Source organism: Drosophila biarmipes, chromosome X, assembly GCF_025231255.1.
Source record: "Drosophila biarmipes strain raj3 chromosome X, RU_DBia_V1.1, whole genome shotgun sequence".
Lineage (NCBI taxonomy): Eukaryota > Metazoa > Arthropoda > Insecta > Diptera > Drosophilidae > Drosophila > Drosophila biarmipes.
The window spans coordinates 9,659,489-9,675,970 of NC_066611.1; the positions used below are offsets into that span (position 1 = coordinate 9,659,489).

At 41.0% G+C, this 16,482-nt stretch overlaps 2 protein-coding genes across 5 annotated transcripts in view; both read right to left on the reverse strand.

Annotated features, from left to right (window-relative positions):
• The window catches only part of LOC108023986 (serine protease SP24D), a 101,399-nt gene that overhangs the window by 78,862 nt on the left and 6,055 nt on the right, over positions 1–16,482 (reverse strand). The gene's annotated exons all lie outside the window — the stretch shown is intronic.
• Positions 193–13,362, reverse strand: LOC108024025 (septin-2). 4 transcript variants are annotated; one of them, XM_017093789.3, is made up of 5 exons: positions 13,130–13,362; positions 12,488–12,635; positions 3,068–3,527; positions 1,471–1,873; positions 193–1,356 (listed from the first exon to the last, which is right to left on the reverse strand). In XM_017093789.3, the coding sequence occupies exons 3-5, from the start codon at positions 3,421–3,423 to the stop codon at positions 1,096–1,098; spliced, it is 1,020 nt and encodes a 339-aa protein (XP_016949278.2). In that variant the 5' UTR covers positions 3,424–3,527; positions 12,488–12,635; positions 13,130–13,362; the 3' UTR covers positions 193–1,095. The 4 variants fall into 4 exon arrangements, with proteins under 4 accessions (XP_016949278.2, XP_043949304.2, XP_016949277.2 ...); XM_044093369.2 differs by having other exon boundaries at positions 13,030–13,362; XM_017093788.3 differs by having other exon boundaries at positions 12,995–13,362.

The following is a 16,482-nucleotide window of genomic DNA, read 5'->3' on the forward strand; positions in this document are numbered from 1 at the left end:
TTAAATTTGATGTGTAATTAATAATTTAAAAGCCATAAATTTCCAAAATAAATCAAAAATAATTAGATATGTATATATTCCCATCTGATTATTAGAAAACCCTCTCAAATCCGGCAAATCTCAATATTTTTAAGAACCTTCCGGTTGTTTTCTGCAAGTTTTTTAAATAATGGTCGAGTCACTCAAGACACATAAGTTGTTTTATCTTTATTTGAAATTGATTTTAGCAATCGCTATGTTTATATATAATTTTTCGACTATAATTTCATTTAAATATTATGGTTGTTGCGTGAAGGCTTAATCGATTAGTTTAAAATAAATTCATTAACAATTCGTTTCAACAAAATAGGTTTTGTTCGTAGGTGTATCTGATAATACGTAATTAGCGTAAATAATTGGAACTTGCTGAAAGTCGCCTCGTGGATGCATTCAGTGCCGAAACCTCCAGCGGTCTGTCCTACACATACATATGTCTATATAAATCGCCCGATCTGATATATCCTTACAATACAAATGGTATAAGTTCTTTACACATAATTAAAGCAAACTGCTCGTAATTCGCTTCCCTCCGGCTCGCTCCTCGAGGCCCAAATCAAATCCGAATGGTACAAATCAAGGGGAATCCTTTGAAATAAATATAACCTTTTCCTGGGTTGCCTATGTCCTCCTCCGCGGGGGTTCCTCTATGTGCCTCTGCTTCCATTAAAAATTTACTTGCGTTACGTTTTTGAAACTCCCTAAACTTTGGTATAATATCGGTATCGTATCGCTCGATCAGTAGCTAGTTGCTCAAGTTAGATGTGTTCCACTAAGTCGTTAGTCCTAAAAGAAATCGTTACTTTTGCTACAAAAATGGAAAAGGGCTGTGGTGTCCGACGTTCTGGAGTTCTCCGCTGTCCGATTTCCTTGTGCTTCGGGGAGTCGTTGTCTTAATTTTGGTTCTATCCTCTGGTTTACCCAATGTGGTTGCTTAAAAAGTCTGTGCTAGCTTATGAACAAGTCGATTTGGTTGCAGCTGCTCCAGGGTGTCTCTGGGTCACCATGTGGGCCCTAGATTGCGGTGCGACATGGAACACGTTCCCGCTGCCCCGTGCCCTAGACGTCGATCACGCTGTCGTTCTTCTTCATCTCCATGAGATGGGTCTGCTTGAGCTTCTCCTGCATCTGGGTGAGCATGTCCTGCATCCTCCGGATCTCCTCGTCCTTCTGCAGCAGCAGCCTGTCCGTCTCCGAGATGGCCGCGTCGAAGCCGTTGGTCGAGCTGATCGAGTCCCGCTTCAACTTGCCGCGCTCGCGCAGCGCGTGCTGCGAGATCTGCGAGATGCACTGCGCCCGGAAGTTCTCGTAGTGCACGTCCTGGAAAAGTCCAAAATTATAGATTAGTATAAATCGCATACGAAGTACCCTTTTTCTTGGACTCCAGAGAAATAAGTTATTGGACTTAAATACAAACACGGAGCCCCCACCCACCTGCGTGGTGTCCTTGAGGTCCTGCATGTGCGTGGATATCAAGAAGGTGCGCAGCTTGATGAAGTCGCTGTGCTCCGGGTCCTCCACGTTGACCACGCCCCACGGGTACTGGCGACCCCGCACCTTCTTGCCGGCCACCTCCAGGATGGTGTTGCTGCCCACGACGGCGAACGGGATGGAGGCCTTCAGCTCGCGGTCCTGCTGCTTGAAGTCGTCGTCCTCGTCGGAGTCGCACTCGGGGAACTGGTACAGCTGGATGTGGTTGTCCTCCAGGTCCTGCAGGATGCGCTCCTTCAGCTTGCGCACCTCCTGCTTGTTGAGGCAGTCGGCCTTGCCGATCACCAGCACGATGTTCACCTTGCGGTGCAGCCGGCGGATCAGGTCCAGGTCCATCTGTCGCAGGCTGGAAGGATCAAGAAGGATTTTAGATTACATATTAGGAAATCCAAACAAAAATCCCGTACATTAAAAATAATCAAAAGGAAACTTATATTAAGAAGAATAGAAACCAAAACAATATAAATAACTTATTTTATTTAAAAGAACTTAATTTCGTAATGAAACCGCACACATTTATATCTCAAAATAAAAGATCAAAAGGTAACTTATATCAAGAAGAACAAAAGCCAACATAATATCAAGAACTCTATTTCTTAATAAGAGAAATTGCGAAACCGCAAACTTTTATATCTCAAAACTAGTCTTATTTTATTTTACATTGACCTAAAAAAGATCAAAAGGTAACTTATATCAAGAACAAAAGCCAACATAACATCAAGAACTTAACTTCTTAAAAAGTTAAATTGCGAAACCGCAAACATTTATATCTCTAAACTTTCTTAATATTATTTTAAATTGAATTGACAAATGAAGAGGTAAAGGTAAGGTGTCAAAAGCTAACTTTTATCAAAGAGAACAAAAACCAACATAATATCAAGAACATAATTTCCTAAAAAACTGTATTGCGAAACACATTTATATCTACAAGTTGGCAAACTATTTCCGTTTTAATACTATTGTCTGCATTCTATCCCGCACCAAAATTCGTTTGAACGATAATGCCTTTTGTTATGACATACTCCTATGCTATTCAGTAACATTACCCAATATTCAAGAGACCACTTATCTAGTATTCATACTTGTTACGCATGAAGAACTCTTTAAATAAGCTCGACTTTAATCGCATACATGTACATACATGTATTATTTTAATGACACATGGTGGAGTCCGAATTGTAATATTTAAATTTAATAATATATTTAAAATAAAATATATATAACGCATTTTAAGATTCTTAAACTTTAGTCATAATAAGATAACAAAACAGCTAAAACGTTTATTTAAGACTGAATTTTGTTTTTAAATTAAATAAAATTAAAATAATAACATGATTATGAAAACATAACATAACAATAAAAATCGGTACTGAGAACTTAAAGAAAAATAAAACTGAAAAAACGAACACCCCTTCGAACTTAAATTAATTTTTATAACAATAAATAAAATTTAAATAAACCTAAGGCTATTCATTTAATAATCATTAAATAAGATGTAATTAACAACTAACTGAAATGCATCGCACTTAGCGTGACCCACCTGTGGCCCCATGGCGGGACGAAGTAGAGGCAGCAGTGCACCCGGTTGTCCTGGATGTTGCGCCGATTGAGTCCGCTCTCGTCGGTGAAGTACTGGCGGAACTGCTCGTCGATGTACTGGGTGCACACCCGCCAGCTGTCCTCGCAGTTGATGGCATCCCCGAAGCCCGGGGTGTCCACCACCGTCAGCCGCAGCCGCACGCCCCGCTCCTCGATGTCCATCGTCTTCTTCTCCACCTTCGTCGTCTTCTCGATGCGCTCCTCCACGTTGGGCATCTGCCGGTTCTTGTAGAGATCGCCCAGGAAGAGGCTGTTGATCAGGGTGGACTTGCCCAGCCCCGACTCGCCGACCACCATCAGGGTGAACTCGAAGCCCCGCTTCACCGACTTCCGGTGCACCTGCTCCGGCAGGGTGGCGAAGCCTATGTAATCCCGATCCTTGTCGAACGAGGGCGTTTTAGCTGCAGGGAACGAGTGTACACAGTGATTTTAGTCGAGATGAATGTATCAAATAGATTTTTATGGTACTTTATATAAGTCAGAGTTGGGGTTTCGATTAGGTCCAATAAACATATTTATTTCAACATAAAGGAACTTATTCCACCTGATATCCATTGATTAATGAGTAATGAGTATTCAAAACAATGCACTCCCATAAATTAAAATATTTAAATGGAAATTTAAAGAAAAAAATCAATACTTGAGATACGACCTTTAACTACTTTTTGTAACAGATTTTAAAGGGTTATATAATTTTATTATCATATAACATTAAACTTTGAACTTTGAGAGATGGAAAAGAGCAGAGACTCCCAACGATGGGTACTTGGGTGAACGATGTGGAGTGCCCAGGCCCAGATATTTTTTCCCGAGTGCAAAGTGAGGAGTGGGAACACAAAACGGGCTAATCGGCTGAAGGACCTTGCACTTGGGTCTTGAATCTCGGTTCTCGAGCGACTTCATCGCCGTCTCATTAGGCAAACGAAATGGTGGAATGGCTTTCGAGTGAAGGGGTGGCCGAAGTGACAGAACTGGGAGGTGGGTGGAGGGTGGAGGGTGGAGGGGCACTCCCCATCTGCGACCCCAAAGATGTTCCTTACACATGTTCCTGCCGCTGGAGAGTCCTGGTCCCTGGTCCTCGTAGCTGCCGACTCCTGCCCCTGTGCCGCCCTTCCCGCCGAGATTCGTGTGTATACGGAACGCCTACTTAGAACGTAATTGGCCCAAGCCTCGCCACTTTTCTGCCTTCCGGGTGTGCACTGAGTCCTGCTGCCTATCAGCAAACTCGCCACATTGTTGGATTGTTTGGTCGCTTGGCAGTTACTATATCGCTTTCTTTCGCTTTGGTTCTCGACTGAGAGTCTGCGGTTGTTTGTTATTTGTTTGGTCGTTGAAAAAATAAATCCCCGAGGTTGATGAACACTTTATTGTATTGTGGTGGAGCTGCAACTGGCGAGCGAACTGCCCTAAAACCATCCAAAATTAATGGGCTCTCGTGTGCTTAGCTCTCGCGCTCTCTCTCTTCCTCCCGCCCACGCCCACGCACTGTCCTTTCCCGAGGATGTGCCTCATGAAGTGGCAACACCGAAGTGCAACTTTCCCCCGTACTATCACCCTCTATTCGCGCTCTCTCGGCGCCTGCGCTCGAGGACCTGGCCCAAACTAGCCGAAGCCCGGTTCTAGGTGAGCCAGATGTTACGGGGCTTTTCGGTCAAAACGGGTGCTGTTCGGCGTTGCCGGATGGGCACGGGAAATCCGTGTTTTTCCAAAAGTTTTCATTGTTTCAGTAAAAATTCCAAGCCTTATGGAACTTTGTACAGTCTAAAAGTCCCTTTCATAGAAAGGTTTTCAGTTATCCCATTCTAATTTGTGAAAAGGAGAGGTAATGGTTACTTTTTAGTGTTGCCAGATGGTTGAAATAGTTCTAGAATTTAAAAATGTTGTTCTTATTGTAAAAAACCAAATCTCAAGTGAAAGAAAAACTATTTTAGTGGTAGATATTGAATATTCTTTAAAAGTATGTATTGATTAATTAAGATACCAAAAATATACATTTTTGAAACTGTATACTATTTATATATGTAAAATCTAGGAGTATTTTGCAATCATTTGGCGTGCTTCCTTCGCCCAGGGCTCAGGTTTCTTGCATCACTTTACACACAATTCACCCTGGACAGTCTGGGAACTTCCCTTTCCCGCTTCCCGAGATATGGTAGCTCTGGTTGCGGGCCCCACCCCCGTGGATCGGCGAACCACCCACCCCTCGAGCTCCTGTGTGCCTAAGGGTGTCGTCAGCGGGGAGACAGGCGATGCATTGTTCCTTTCACGTTTCCCATTTAATCGAGTTTGAAGCGCGCTCAGCTGGCAAGGCCGCGGGGAGTCGGAAAGCGGTTCTTCCTGCAGGGTGACACAGTGCAACTCGAGTACCACCCCTTGGATACAAGTTAATCCCAGTCCCTAAGACAGCATTACACTTCCTGGGAACCAGCAAATTCCTTTAAAAATACGCATTAAAATGCGTTTCCGCCTTATTTGAAGAAGATGACTTACAAAGTCGGAAACTTTTGTAAATGATGATATGATATTATTTATCACTGATCTTATAACTGTTCATACATAGTTAATAACAATGTAAATACCTATAAAGAGAGATGGTTTTGAATGCAATTTAATTTAAAATATGTACATACTTGATACGTTTTATGGAATAATGTGTTAACCCGCCTCAAAGCAAACCCCTCGACATGCAAGCAAATCACTTGGGTTTTCAAGCCACCACTTTTGCCCAGCTCACTGCACACGATCATCATCACTGCGTTTTTCGAAATATTTTGTGTAAACTTTTGCGAGTCGCGTGTAAACATCGAATGAACGTGCTGCCCCGCATTATCGCGATGGGCCAAGAGATATTTGCCCGAGTCTTAGGCCCAGATACAGTTATCTCGGCTCCCAGAGATCGCTGTGTGTGTGGGGCCGTATCTTCTGCACATCCCCATCTGTCGGATAAATGTGCGAAATCGGGCCCAGACCGCAGGGAAGGCTAATGACTTGGCCTGACTCGAAGATTGGCCAGTGCAAACAAGGGGGTAGGCAAGTTCTAAGGGGTGATATGCAAAGTGCACTGGCAGAAAGGGTGACTACTGGGTTCTCACTATTTCACATTGATATGGGAAGTTCCCTAGTCCCTGAATTGGAATTTGACTAGAATGTTTAGACCTTATAACGATATATCACATAAGAACCTTAGTAGCTAACCGACCTACTCTCTAATTATGGGATGGTCATTCATGATTTGGGCCGATCCGTTTAATGATTTCGACCTCAAAGCGTGACAATTCAACTTTGGTAACTCTACAAAGTTATAGGAGTTGCCAGATCGTTAGAAATACATGAAAAACATTCCTTTTAAGGAATCAGATAATCTATAGCATAAACATAGTATAAGATTCGAGACTTTAATTCACTTTAAAGCTGAAGTAACATTAATTTCACAATGTTTCATGTTTTATTCACCAATTATTATTATTCACTGCTATAATATTTCCCATTTGTGGGAGTAGCCAGCAAAAATTGAGGTCACATTGGAAAACGATGAGGAGTTCCTTCAACTTTGCTCTCCTCCTCCACCTGCTTTATCTTCTCCATCAGTCGAGATGTGAAAACGCCCACCACAACGCCCCCACTCCATTTTCCATTTTCCCATTTCCACCCCACCCACTCGACTGACAAAATCTGAGCTCTCAATTCCACAAATCCGATAGTTCCCCACCCTCTGGCCAGCGTTTCTCACTGTGTCCCTGCTCTCGCCGAAGATCTTTATCGCCGCTGCTTATTGTCGTTTGTTTATCCCAAAGAGCTTTTCTGTGGGCGTTGCAGTTTTCATCTTGCCCCACCGATTTCCCCCGGTTGCCCCACTCTTCGATGTGGTTCATTGACTAGACTTGTCGCTGTCATCATCAGGCGTCTGTCGGTCTACACGGAAAGAGAAAAGTTCCTTGACTCCAGAGCAGGCCTCAGAATGTATAACCTTTAGCTTAAAGAAATGTAAATCGAAATAATATATGGAAAACAAGTTAAATTCTTAGAATTTTTATAATGTCGTAAGACTGAGCATCATGGTTTAAAGTGTGGTTTCTCACCCCCTACTATTGTTTTTTCCTGGTGTATCTCTGTAGTTCCCATCAATTACCGCGCGAGGGGAGCCAACGCATCCACTAGAATTATTAGATGGGTTGCTGGGTGTCAAACACTTGAGCGTTTATCGTTCGATCGGAATCGCTGGCAAATGGCCTGGGAAATGATTTTCCCTGCTCCCGACACACGATCTCGATCGGCATTATGGCAGGCCATTTAGCACTTGGCGACACATCAATTTCAATCTCGGTCGCTCACTCGTCCGCCTTATCTTGCCCTACTCCCCCCAGCTTTTCGCCCATCTCAATTTCATTTCAATTAAGTTCAATTCGAGCTCTGCTGCAGAATGCAGCTCACTTTTTATGTGCTGCAGTTTATTTTTGTACCCTTGCCGAAAGGGTATTGCAGTTATGACTAGAGGTTGGAATAGCAGAGGGCGAAGTTCCCTCAGGGAACCTCTTTTTGAAGTTGCCACATCCTTAACTATTCAAAGTAACTCTTCAGACTGATCTTATTAAGAACACCTTTTGATATTTTAAGAAACCATATTTTAAGAAACCAAGTTTGAAGATTTACCTCCCTAGCATGTTATAATCTTATGTAAAGTCATGTAAGAGTACTGGCGATTTCGGTGCCCCGGCTGGCCCCTCAATCTTGTTATATTTTTCTGGAGCTCCACGCATCTCGCTCCTCTTCTGGCCAGAGTTCGAGTGGCTTGTTGAACGCACGAGTGCCCAGACCGAGGAAAAGGCATGTGGAGAGGGGTCTTCGGGGCTCTGGGGGCTTGGGGGCTTGAAGTGACTCTCGTTGCAGCCATCGAACGTGCATCGGCATTGGGTTTCGTCTCCGCTTACTTTGCTGCCTTTCTGCCCGGTCTCGAAGGCATTTGGGTAGGTAAACAAAAGCCAAAGGGACAGGAGCCATAGTAGAGCTTGCTCAAGTACAGCTAACTAACTAACTAGCAAGTCTAATCCTATTGTTAAAAAAAACCCACAGAAATGAGTGAAACTTTGATGTCTCTTATAACTGTGCTTAAAAGTATGCAACAATTTATTTAAGGCGTCGTCAGCATACTTCTAAGCACCTTTATAAGTGCTTTGAAAATTCTACTTCCTTAATATTAAAATAGTAACATTGTTCTAGTACGAGATTGTTATAGCCCTTAAATTTGCGTGTCTGCTAGAATGCAGCTCGGCCAGGCTTCACTGTACAGCTGTCCACACAGCCAAGGGCATTCGCTGGTGCCTTGTTGCAATGTTCCATAAATAGCCGCATCTCCACTCTTGGCACGCTGAAAACTTTCAAAACAATTGACGGCATTTGAAGTAGCTGCCCAGGTCCACCGCCTCCCATTTCCCCACCCATTTCCACGCCCCTCCCCGGCCACCTTTGCTTGCATCTCAAGTGAATTTCTCGCATTCAGAGAACCATTTCCAATCCATTCGATTTTCCCCGCGATTCGGTTTCGAAATTCCTGTTTCCACACAAAAAATTGTTTATCTTTGATGATCTCGAACCGAAGCCACGCAATTGCTCTATAAATTGTACCCTTTAGGGGGGAAACGATCTCTCGACGCACAGATAAGATCAAAATTCGAACAATTCAAGTCCAAGTAATACATATTTAAAGCTTTGTGTGGTTTGCAGAGGATTATTTCTATCAAATTGTAACTGCAAAATATTTTTGATTGATTAAAAATATAAATTCTTACACAATGTTCGGTATAGAAATAAGTAAAATCGTTTGCTCCGCCCGCAGTTGCTAATGGAACGTCGGTGTCAGTCCGAAACTTTGATCTTTGAAAGGGATCTGTCCGCGTTTGACACCCCGCCACTCTTGGGTTTATTCCCGTCGCCCGTCGCAGGGCAGCCTGCTTGATTTACGCATTCTATTTATAATACGCACATAGCCGAAACCGTCAAAATCTATGCCATTGCAGCGCCTTCGCCCCCCGACACTTAACCCCTTTTTGGGGAATGGGCATTTGACAGCTTTATGCACTGATTTCCCTAATTGCCATGAAAATTCCACTCCCACTGCGCACGGTCTACAGACTGCGGCGAATGAATAGTGATAGTTACTGTTGCTTGGCTTTGACTTGATAAACCTTAAAAACTAGCTTTATGTTAAAATATATTTTTAAATTTTTGAGTACTATCCAAATAAAAAAATTTTTTAATTTATAATGATAAACAATATTCGAATGTACTTATGTCTACTTGGTATAATCTGTAATACTCTAAAATACTATTATAAAAATTTGCATTAAAAAAAAACTATTTAAAGACCTAGTATAATGTAATATTCTAGAATATTATTTTAAAAACTATATATAAACCAAAAAATGTATTAAATCGACTGGCGCTGTTGTCTTGCCCGCTGCTGTGGAACTGCATGCTGACGCCCCCGCATTCGAACAATGCAGGGAAAACATATAGGAGAGCTTGCAGTAGACATCGGGAAAAGGGAACGACAACCACAATAGCGGCGGGGAAGACAAACATGTGTACGTATTCATTTGCCACAACAATGAAGTTGGCTCTTAATGAGTTTTTAAACGCTAAACTGCAGCGTTTTTAATTGGAACCAACGGATGAAAGCCTCAAAAACGGGGACTGCGACTGCCAAGTGAATGCGAAGGGAAAGGCGCTCTGGAAACGGATGACTAAACTTAGACAATCGATGAGCGTGATTTTCCCGATGCATCAACTAATTGAACACCTCTGGGGAGAGGTGCAGCGCCTGCTAGGCACACAGTGAATACATATTAGTACGTATAAATCAAATGCGAAAATCTAAACATTTCGCAGGTAGTTATAATTGAGTTAGTTATTAAGAGTTAGTTATTTAAATCCAACAAACCTATTATCATTTTCGATGTTAATGCTATCATCAATGTAATAAACTTATTTTACAATCCTAATAAAAACTCCACATGTTCATTTACTATAATTTACGTTAGCAAACACTGTAAAATCAACTCAATAAAACATCACTTTAGGTGAGCTCAGTACAATATTTATAAATACCATTAGCACTCGCCAAGTTCTGTTTATCTTATCACGTTTGGTTCTAGGTCTATGAGAGTAAACATGGGATTGCCGATGACTATACTAATAATGCAAACAAAACGAAGTTATTACTCGCTATAATCGGTATAGAAAAGGGTTATAGGTTTGAATGAAAATCGTAAAACTAAGGCATTGGATATGAATATTCCGGAAGCGTAATCATACATTATTTTTCCGGAATTTAGCCATCTAAAATGGAAAATACATATACTATATCTTTTTTGATAATCTTAAAGTACCACAACATGTGAGAACACAGAACCCAATGGGCCAGTGGTTATATATCGCTATAATCAGCATAAAAAATGATTATAAGTTTAAAGTAAACTCATAAAAATAAGACACTGGATATGGATATTCCGGAAGTGTAGTTATAAATTGGACCAGTAGTATTTACATGTTTTATGTATAATATATTGTATTAAATTATATATTATTATGTATGAATACATGTATACATATATTATATATTTTTTGTAATCTTAAAATTTGAAAACACAGAAACTGGCCATAAAAAATGGTTATAAGTTTAAATTAAACTCATTAAAACAAGACACTTGATATGGTATTCCGGAAGTGTAGCATAAACTATATCCTAGTATCACATTAATTGTTCGCTACCCAAAATGGGACATACATGTATTATATCTTTTTTACAATCCTATACCCAAAAAATGTGACAACTCTCCCACTGTGCGGTGCAACAACGTGGAACCCAATGGGCCAGTGGCTCGCCCCGATATCGGCGACACAAATGCTCGTGGGGCACTAACGACATGTCAACCGGAGAACCGTTAGCTGCGGTCACGCTGCCACCAAGTTAAGGCCAATGCCAAGTGGCCAAGACCAAAAGAGCCGGGCCCAAGGCCCAGGCCCAGACCGATCTGCAATTGGGACTGGGAGTCGCTTGGGTGCGGCCAACTGCGAACTACACGAAGCCAAAAATTGGACGGGGCATTGGAAATAAAGTCGAAGTCTACGCCTACCAAAAGCGGCGACGGCAGCGGCAACGGCCAGTTGCAACAACAACCAGCGACTCCCAGTCCAAAGCCAGAGCCAAGAAACTACAAACCAGGCGAAAGCGAAGCCAAAACAAACGCGAGGCGGGCAAAAAAGGAAAGGAAGCCGCCGTCGACTTTCCAAGCCATCGGAAAATGGCAAAATAGTTGGCCAGCCAATTTTCTTGTCGGCGGAAAAGCAGCGGAGTGCGCCACGTAATGGGGAAGCCAATCGAGATCCCAGATACCGCCTGCCGAAGACCAGAGGCCAGATAAGATCGATCCGGCCGAGGGCAGTTGGCCCGCAGAGACCCACTTGCCATACACTCGAACTCAGAACATGGAGCTCGCTCCCCATACAAACATTTGCATACACTCAGCGAATGAAGGGCCTGGAAACTTGGAAATTCGCTTTTTATTTGGAAGCAAAGATCATTTTTCATATTTTACAAAACATTTCCTGAAGTAACTGAACTTACGTGAAGAAAAATTAATAAAAAGCAACCTCGAATTTGAAAAAATCATTATTAAAATTAAAAATAAAAATAAGAGTCACATTTTTAGTTTCAATAAGAAACATTTTTTGAGATTAGATTATACACTTTCTTTAAATTTTATTTTGTTCCAAATTATTTTAAGCGCTCATAACTTTTTCCATTTTTTTTTTTAAGCACAGTTTTGGAATATTTTAAATAAATTTTTTTATGAATATTTTATTAGATCAATAGTAGATGATTGTATTCTTTTCTAATTTTATATATTTTATTAATTTTGTATTTGATATTTTATAATTTCAATGAAATCCATTTTCCGCCTTGAAAACCATAAAATAAACCTTTGTAAATACCCTCTAACTAAGCCAACTCAATATTGAATCCAAAACAAACTGAGGGGCAAATCCCGAGTTCTTGGGAAACAATAATTTCTTAAAATCCCTATCTAGTTAAGTTGTAAAATAACTAAACCCTTATCTCCGATGGCCATTCCTGGTAACAACTTATTGATAACACAAGCTTTGTTGGTTTACTCAGTAATGCAACGGTGATAAGCAAGGTGTTGTTAATATAAAATAAAATAAATCAAATAAATATGTAGCTAAGTGATATCCCTTAAAAAACTCCAGTTAGGATTAACCCTCTGTGTCAGCTGTGCGATCAACCCCTTTACCCCTGCTGGCACAACGTTTTTTCGCACCCTCGAAGAAGGTTTCTACTCACGTTTGGGGTAAATGGGTGGTCGGCACTTAGCCGTCTCGCTGTTGTTGTTGTTGTTGTTGATGCAGGTTGCACAATCTGGAGTTGCTGCTGCCGACGTTGTTGCAGGTTGCTACTGCTGCCACATTAAGTTGCACTTTCTGTTAGGCACCTGGGGGTTGTGTTCAATTCAAATGGGAAATAAAAATAAAACTATAGTTATATTTACTCAAATACATTTTTAAATTTTTTTAAAGATATCTTTTTGCCTATTATGACTTTAAAAAAACCCTCTCTGTATTTTGCATAATATTCAAAGTTTGCATATGGGCCAGCATAAGGGTTAAGATGAACAGTAACCCACGCACACAGGCTTATCTGGGCTTATCTCACGCGAAAAGGTGCGAGTGGGAGGGACGGGGAGGGGCCAACTGCAGTATTGACTTTTTACGGTTTCTGCATGCACACACACATATATGCACTCACAAACATCGAACACAGTGCATTTGCGATTTGAAAAAAATTGCATACTCAATGGGTGGAAACTAACGGTGCAGCTGCTTCACCTTGACCTACACAGCCGCAAAAACAAGGGAGATGCACACACACACACTGGGGTAAGTCCCTCGGTCGCACGCAAAAAACAATAATAAAAAGCTCACGCACTTTGTTATTAACTATTTCCGCTCTATTTCGGTTTCTCCCTTTTCCAGCAATACTTTGAAGAATCACAGAAAATTCCGAAATTTCGCGAGACTATGACAGTCCGAAAATCTGGATGCCCGCAATATGTATTTTTCAACCGCAACACGGAGCGCGCCTTGTTTGTTTCTCGAACGAAAAAAATTTCTGCGGAAATCAAAAGAAATCAAAACATCGCCAGTTTTTTCGTGTTCGACGTAAGCGAACGTAGGCAAACGTAGTGCCTCTGTTAAATTTTAACAGCGCTGTTAAGATGAATCGAAATGTAACAGCGGCAGAGCGGAGAGAGATAAAGTAAGACCGCACGCGCATTTTTGAATAACACCAAAATTTGTGGGCCAAACGCAAGCCAGCGTAAGTGTCACTGTTAGATTTTAACAGCTCTGTTAAAATGCATAGAAATCAAACAGATTTCTACTCTGGCCTGTCTGTTAAGTTAACATCTGGTTTATTTTTTAATTACGTTGTTGCTTACGTCAAATACTTGAAATCGCCCTAAAAAATCCAGACTCTGGCAAAGGGCGCAAATTACGGAAATTTTGGGATTTTTCAAAACAAAAAATACAGTCTTCATCAACTAGTAAATTCACATTTTAATACCCCTAAACGAGAACTAAAATTTTGTAAGAAAATAAAATAAAACAAGGAAACACGATTTTCAACAAAAATATGGCACGAGGAAGATCTTGTCCGAGATTTGAATAATTTGCAAGGAATCAATAATTATAGTAATACAATAATTATAATCAAAACAAAATCCCAATTATACTTTGACAAAATCCTTAAAAATATGCTCGTTTCAGTTAAGTTCTAGCATTTGATTAGATTTGGCGTGAAACATTCGAAAAACAAAGTTAAGCAGTATACTTTCCAAAAAAACAATGGACCAAATGCATTGGTTGGGTTTATTTCGTTCCGCTCTTGAAGTTGACCGACAACATTAAAATCGAAAACACAATTTTAAACATTAGAAACAATATTTGAAGGTCGATAGGTATACAGGCGAATGAAGCTGTGCGTGCTTCTGTTGCACATGGGACAGCGTTTGAACAGCTCCAGTGCGCCGGTCAGGCATTCATTGCAGAAGATGTGGCCACATACGGGGGCCACCGGCTCCTCAGGCGGTTCCAGACAGATGGGACACTTGTAGGGGACATTGTTCTCGTCGACCAGTTGCTTGACCACGGGATCCAGCTCATCGGTCAGGTCAATAACGGCTTCCGGCTGCATTCCGTCGGCTGCGCGGCGTGCGCCCTCCGTTTTGATGGGCTTCGAGCCAAAGAGGAAGTCTTTCCAGTATGAAAACATTTCGTCAGGTTTATTTTTATTTACTGCCTTGTAAACTAAAGCACGCTGCTCGTATATAAACGAACAATTCTGAAGTAGGACTCAGAGGTAACTCAAAGTTCAAACCTCTCTACTAGATTTAAAATATTTTACGTTCTATACAACATTGCCTCGTTCGATTTTTGGTTTTGAAAGTGCATCCTTTCAAGGACTTCTCCTCATATATATTTTGACAATATTACCACTAAATGGTATCTTTAAATGAAATAATGAATTACGCTTGATTGAAAGTAATGTTTTTCCTGCCTTCTGGGAAGGTTGCCCTAATTGTAAGAGTATTTTCTAAAATCAAGCGAAAACTTTTTTTTAACAAAATTATTATCAATATTTTTCTAAATAAAATGTACTTTTTTGGTGTACCTAGGCCAAAGTTGGTAAGCATCACAAAAGGCACACTGTTTTGCAAGTTAGATAATTGATTTCAGTAATTATTTGGCTGATTCTGAGAACAAACAATTTTTAAAAATTTTTAATTCTTTTTTGCCAGGGGTAGCATCGTCTTTTTTGCAAAAAATGGTCAAAATAAAAATTTTTAGGTGTGAATGACAATTGATTGGAAATTTTATTACGAGTTTAGGAAGGTATGGCTTTTGAATTTTGGACCATTACTTTTGATGTTTCGCCCAAAACACTGATTATTTTTGGGTGGAAAAATAGGATCTCAGATTTTTGGCGAAAAAGCGAATTTTCTCTTTTGCCTTTTTTGGCGTAACTTGTTCAAAAATGGTCGAAAACTTAAAAGATGCACTGTTTTTGAATGCTAACAAGCTAGATAATTTATTTCAGTAACTATTCGGCTGATTCTGCGAAATAAAAATTTTGGAAAATTTTAAATTTTTTTGCCAGGGGTAGCATTGTCTTTTTTTGCGAAAACTGGTCAAAAATAAAAATTTTTAGCTGTGAATGCCAATTGATTGGAAATTTCATTACGAGTTTACCAAGGTATGGCTTTTGAATTTTGGACCATTACTTTTGATGTTTCGCCCAAAACACTGATTATTAATGGATGGAAAAATAGGATCTCCGATTTTTGGCGAAAAACCGAATTTTTTCTTTTGCCTTTTTTGGCGTAACTTGGTCAAAAGTGGTCCAAAACTTAAAAGATGCACTGTTTTGGAAAGCTAAAAAGCTAGATAATTGATTTCAGTAATTATTCGGCTGATTCTAAAAACTAAAAATTTTGGAAAATTTTCAATTTTTTTTAGCATTGTTATTTTTTCCGAAAATTGGTCAAAAATAAACTTTTTTAGGTGTGAATGCCAATTGATTGGAAATTTTATTACGAGTTTAACAAGGTATGACACTCTTCTTTTTGACCATTGCTTAAATTATTTCGCCCAAATTACTAAATATTTTTGGGTGGAAAATGCGGATCCTGATTTTTTTCACTTTTTATAGCGCAACTTGGCCAAAATTGGTCCGAAGCCTAAAAGACCCCTAGGGCTTACCGAAGCGCACATAACACTCGAAAGGTACAAAGATTAAGTGTCGAGCGAAAATCAAGAATAAAATAATCACATTTTTGGTTTTTTAGTTGGCTTCCATTAATGAAGCTGATTTTATGGCGTATACTTCGAGTGATAGGACATAAACATGGCGCACCTGGCGCACTCAGTGCTCGGGATCGAAACGATGCGATGCTGATCCAATCGCACTGTCATTGTGCTCCGCTTGGGCGTGGGGCTCTTCCTCGGCGAAGGCGTTCCGGTACCATCGTATACCATACCCCGGATCGGGGAGTCGTCCCTGGTGGGTTCGGGAAGCTTGCTCGGGGATCGGCGCGAGGGCTTCTTCCGCTTCAGGAGCCGCGACGGGGGAGGGGTCTCGTCCTCGGATGGCGAATCACTGTCGTCCATGTTGCGATGGGGCGACGAACGGAACAGGCTCCGGCTTGCGGAAGGACGTCCCTGGCGGAGATAGGCTTGGTCCTGGGAGTTCTCCTGCAAGGCGCGCCTTGGTGGACCCTCCGG

Excerpts from the sequence above, each read along its gene's own strand:
- LOC108024025 (XM_017093791.3), bottom strand. Across the intron at positions 1,874-3,067 it reads GTCCCGCCATGGGGCCACAG|CCTGCGACAGATGGACCTGG; the intron begins GTGGGTCACGCT and ends TGATCCTTCCAG. Across the intron at positions 1,357-1,470 it reads ACCTCAAGGACACCACGCAG|GACGTGCACTACGAGAACTT; the intron begins GTGGGTGGGGGC and ends GGACTTTTCCAG.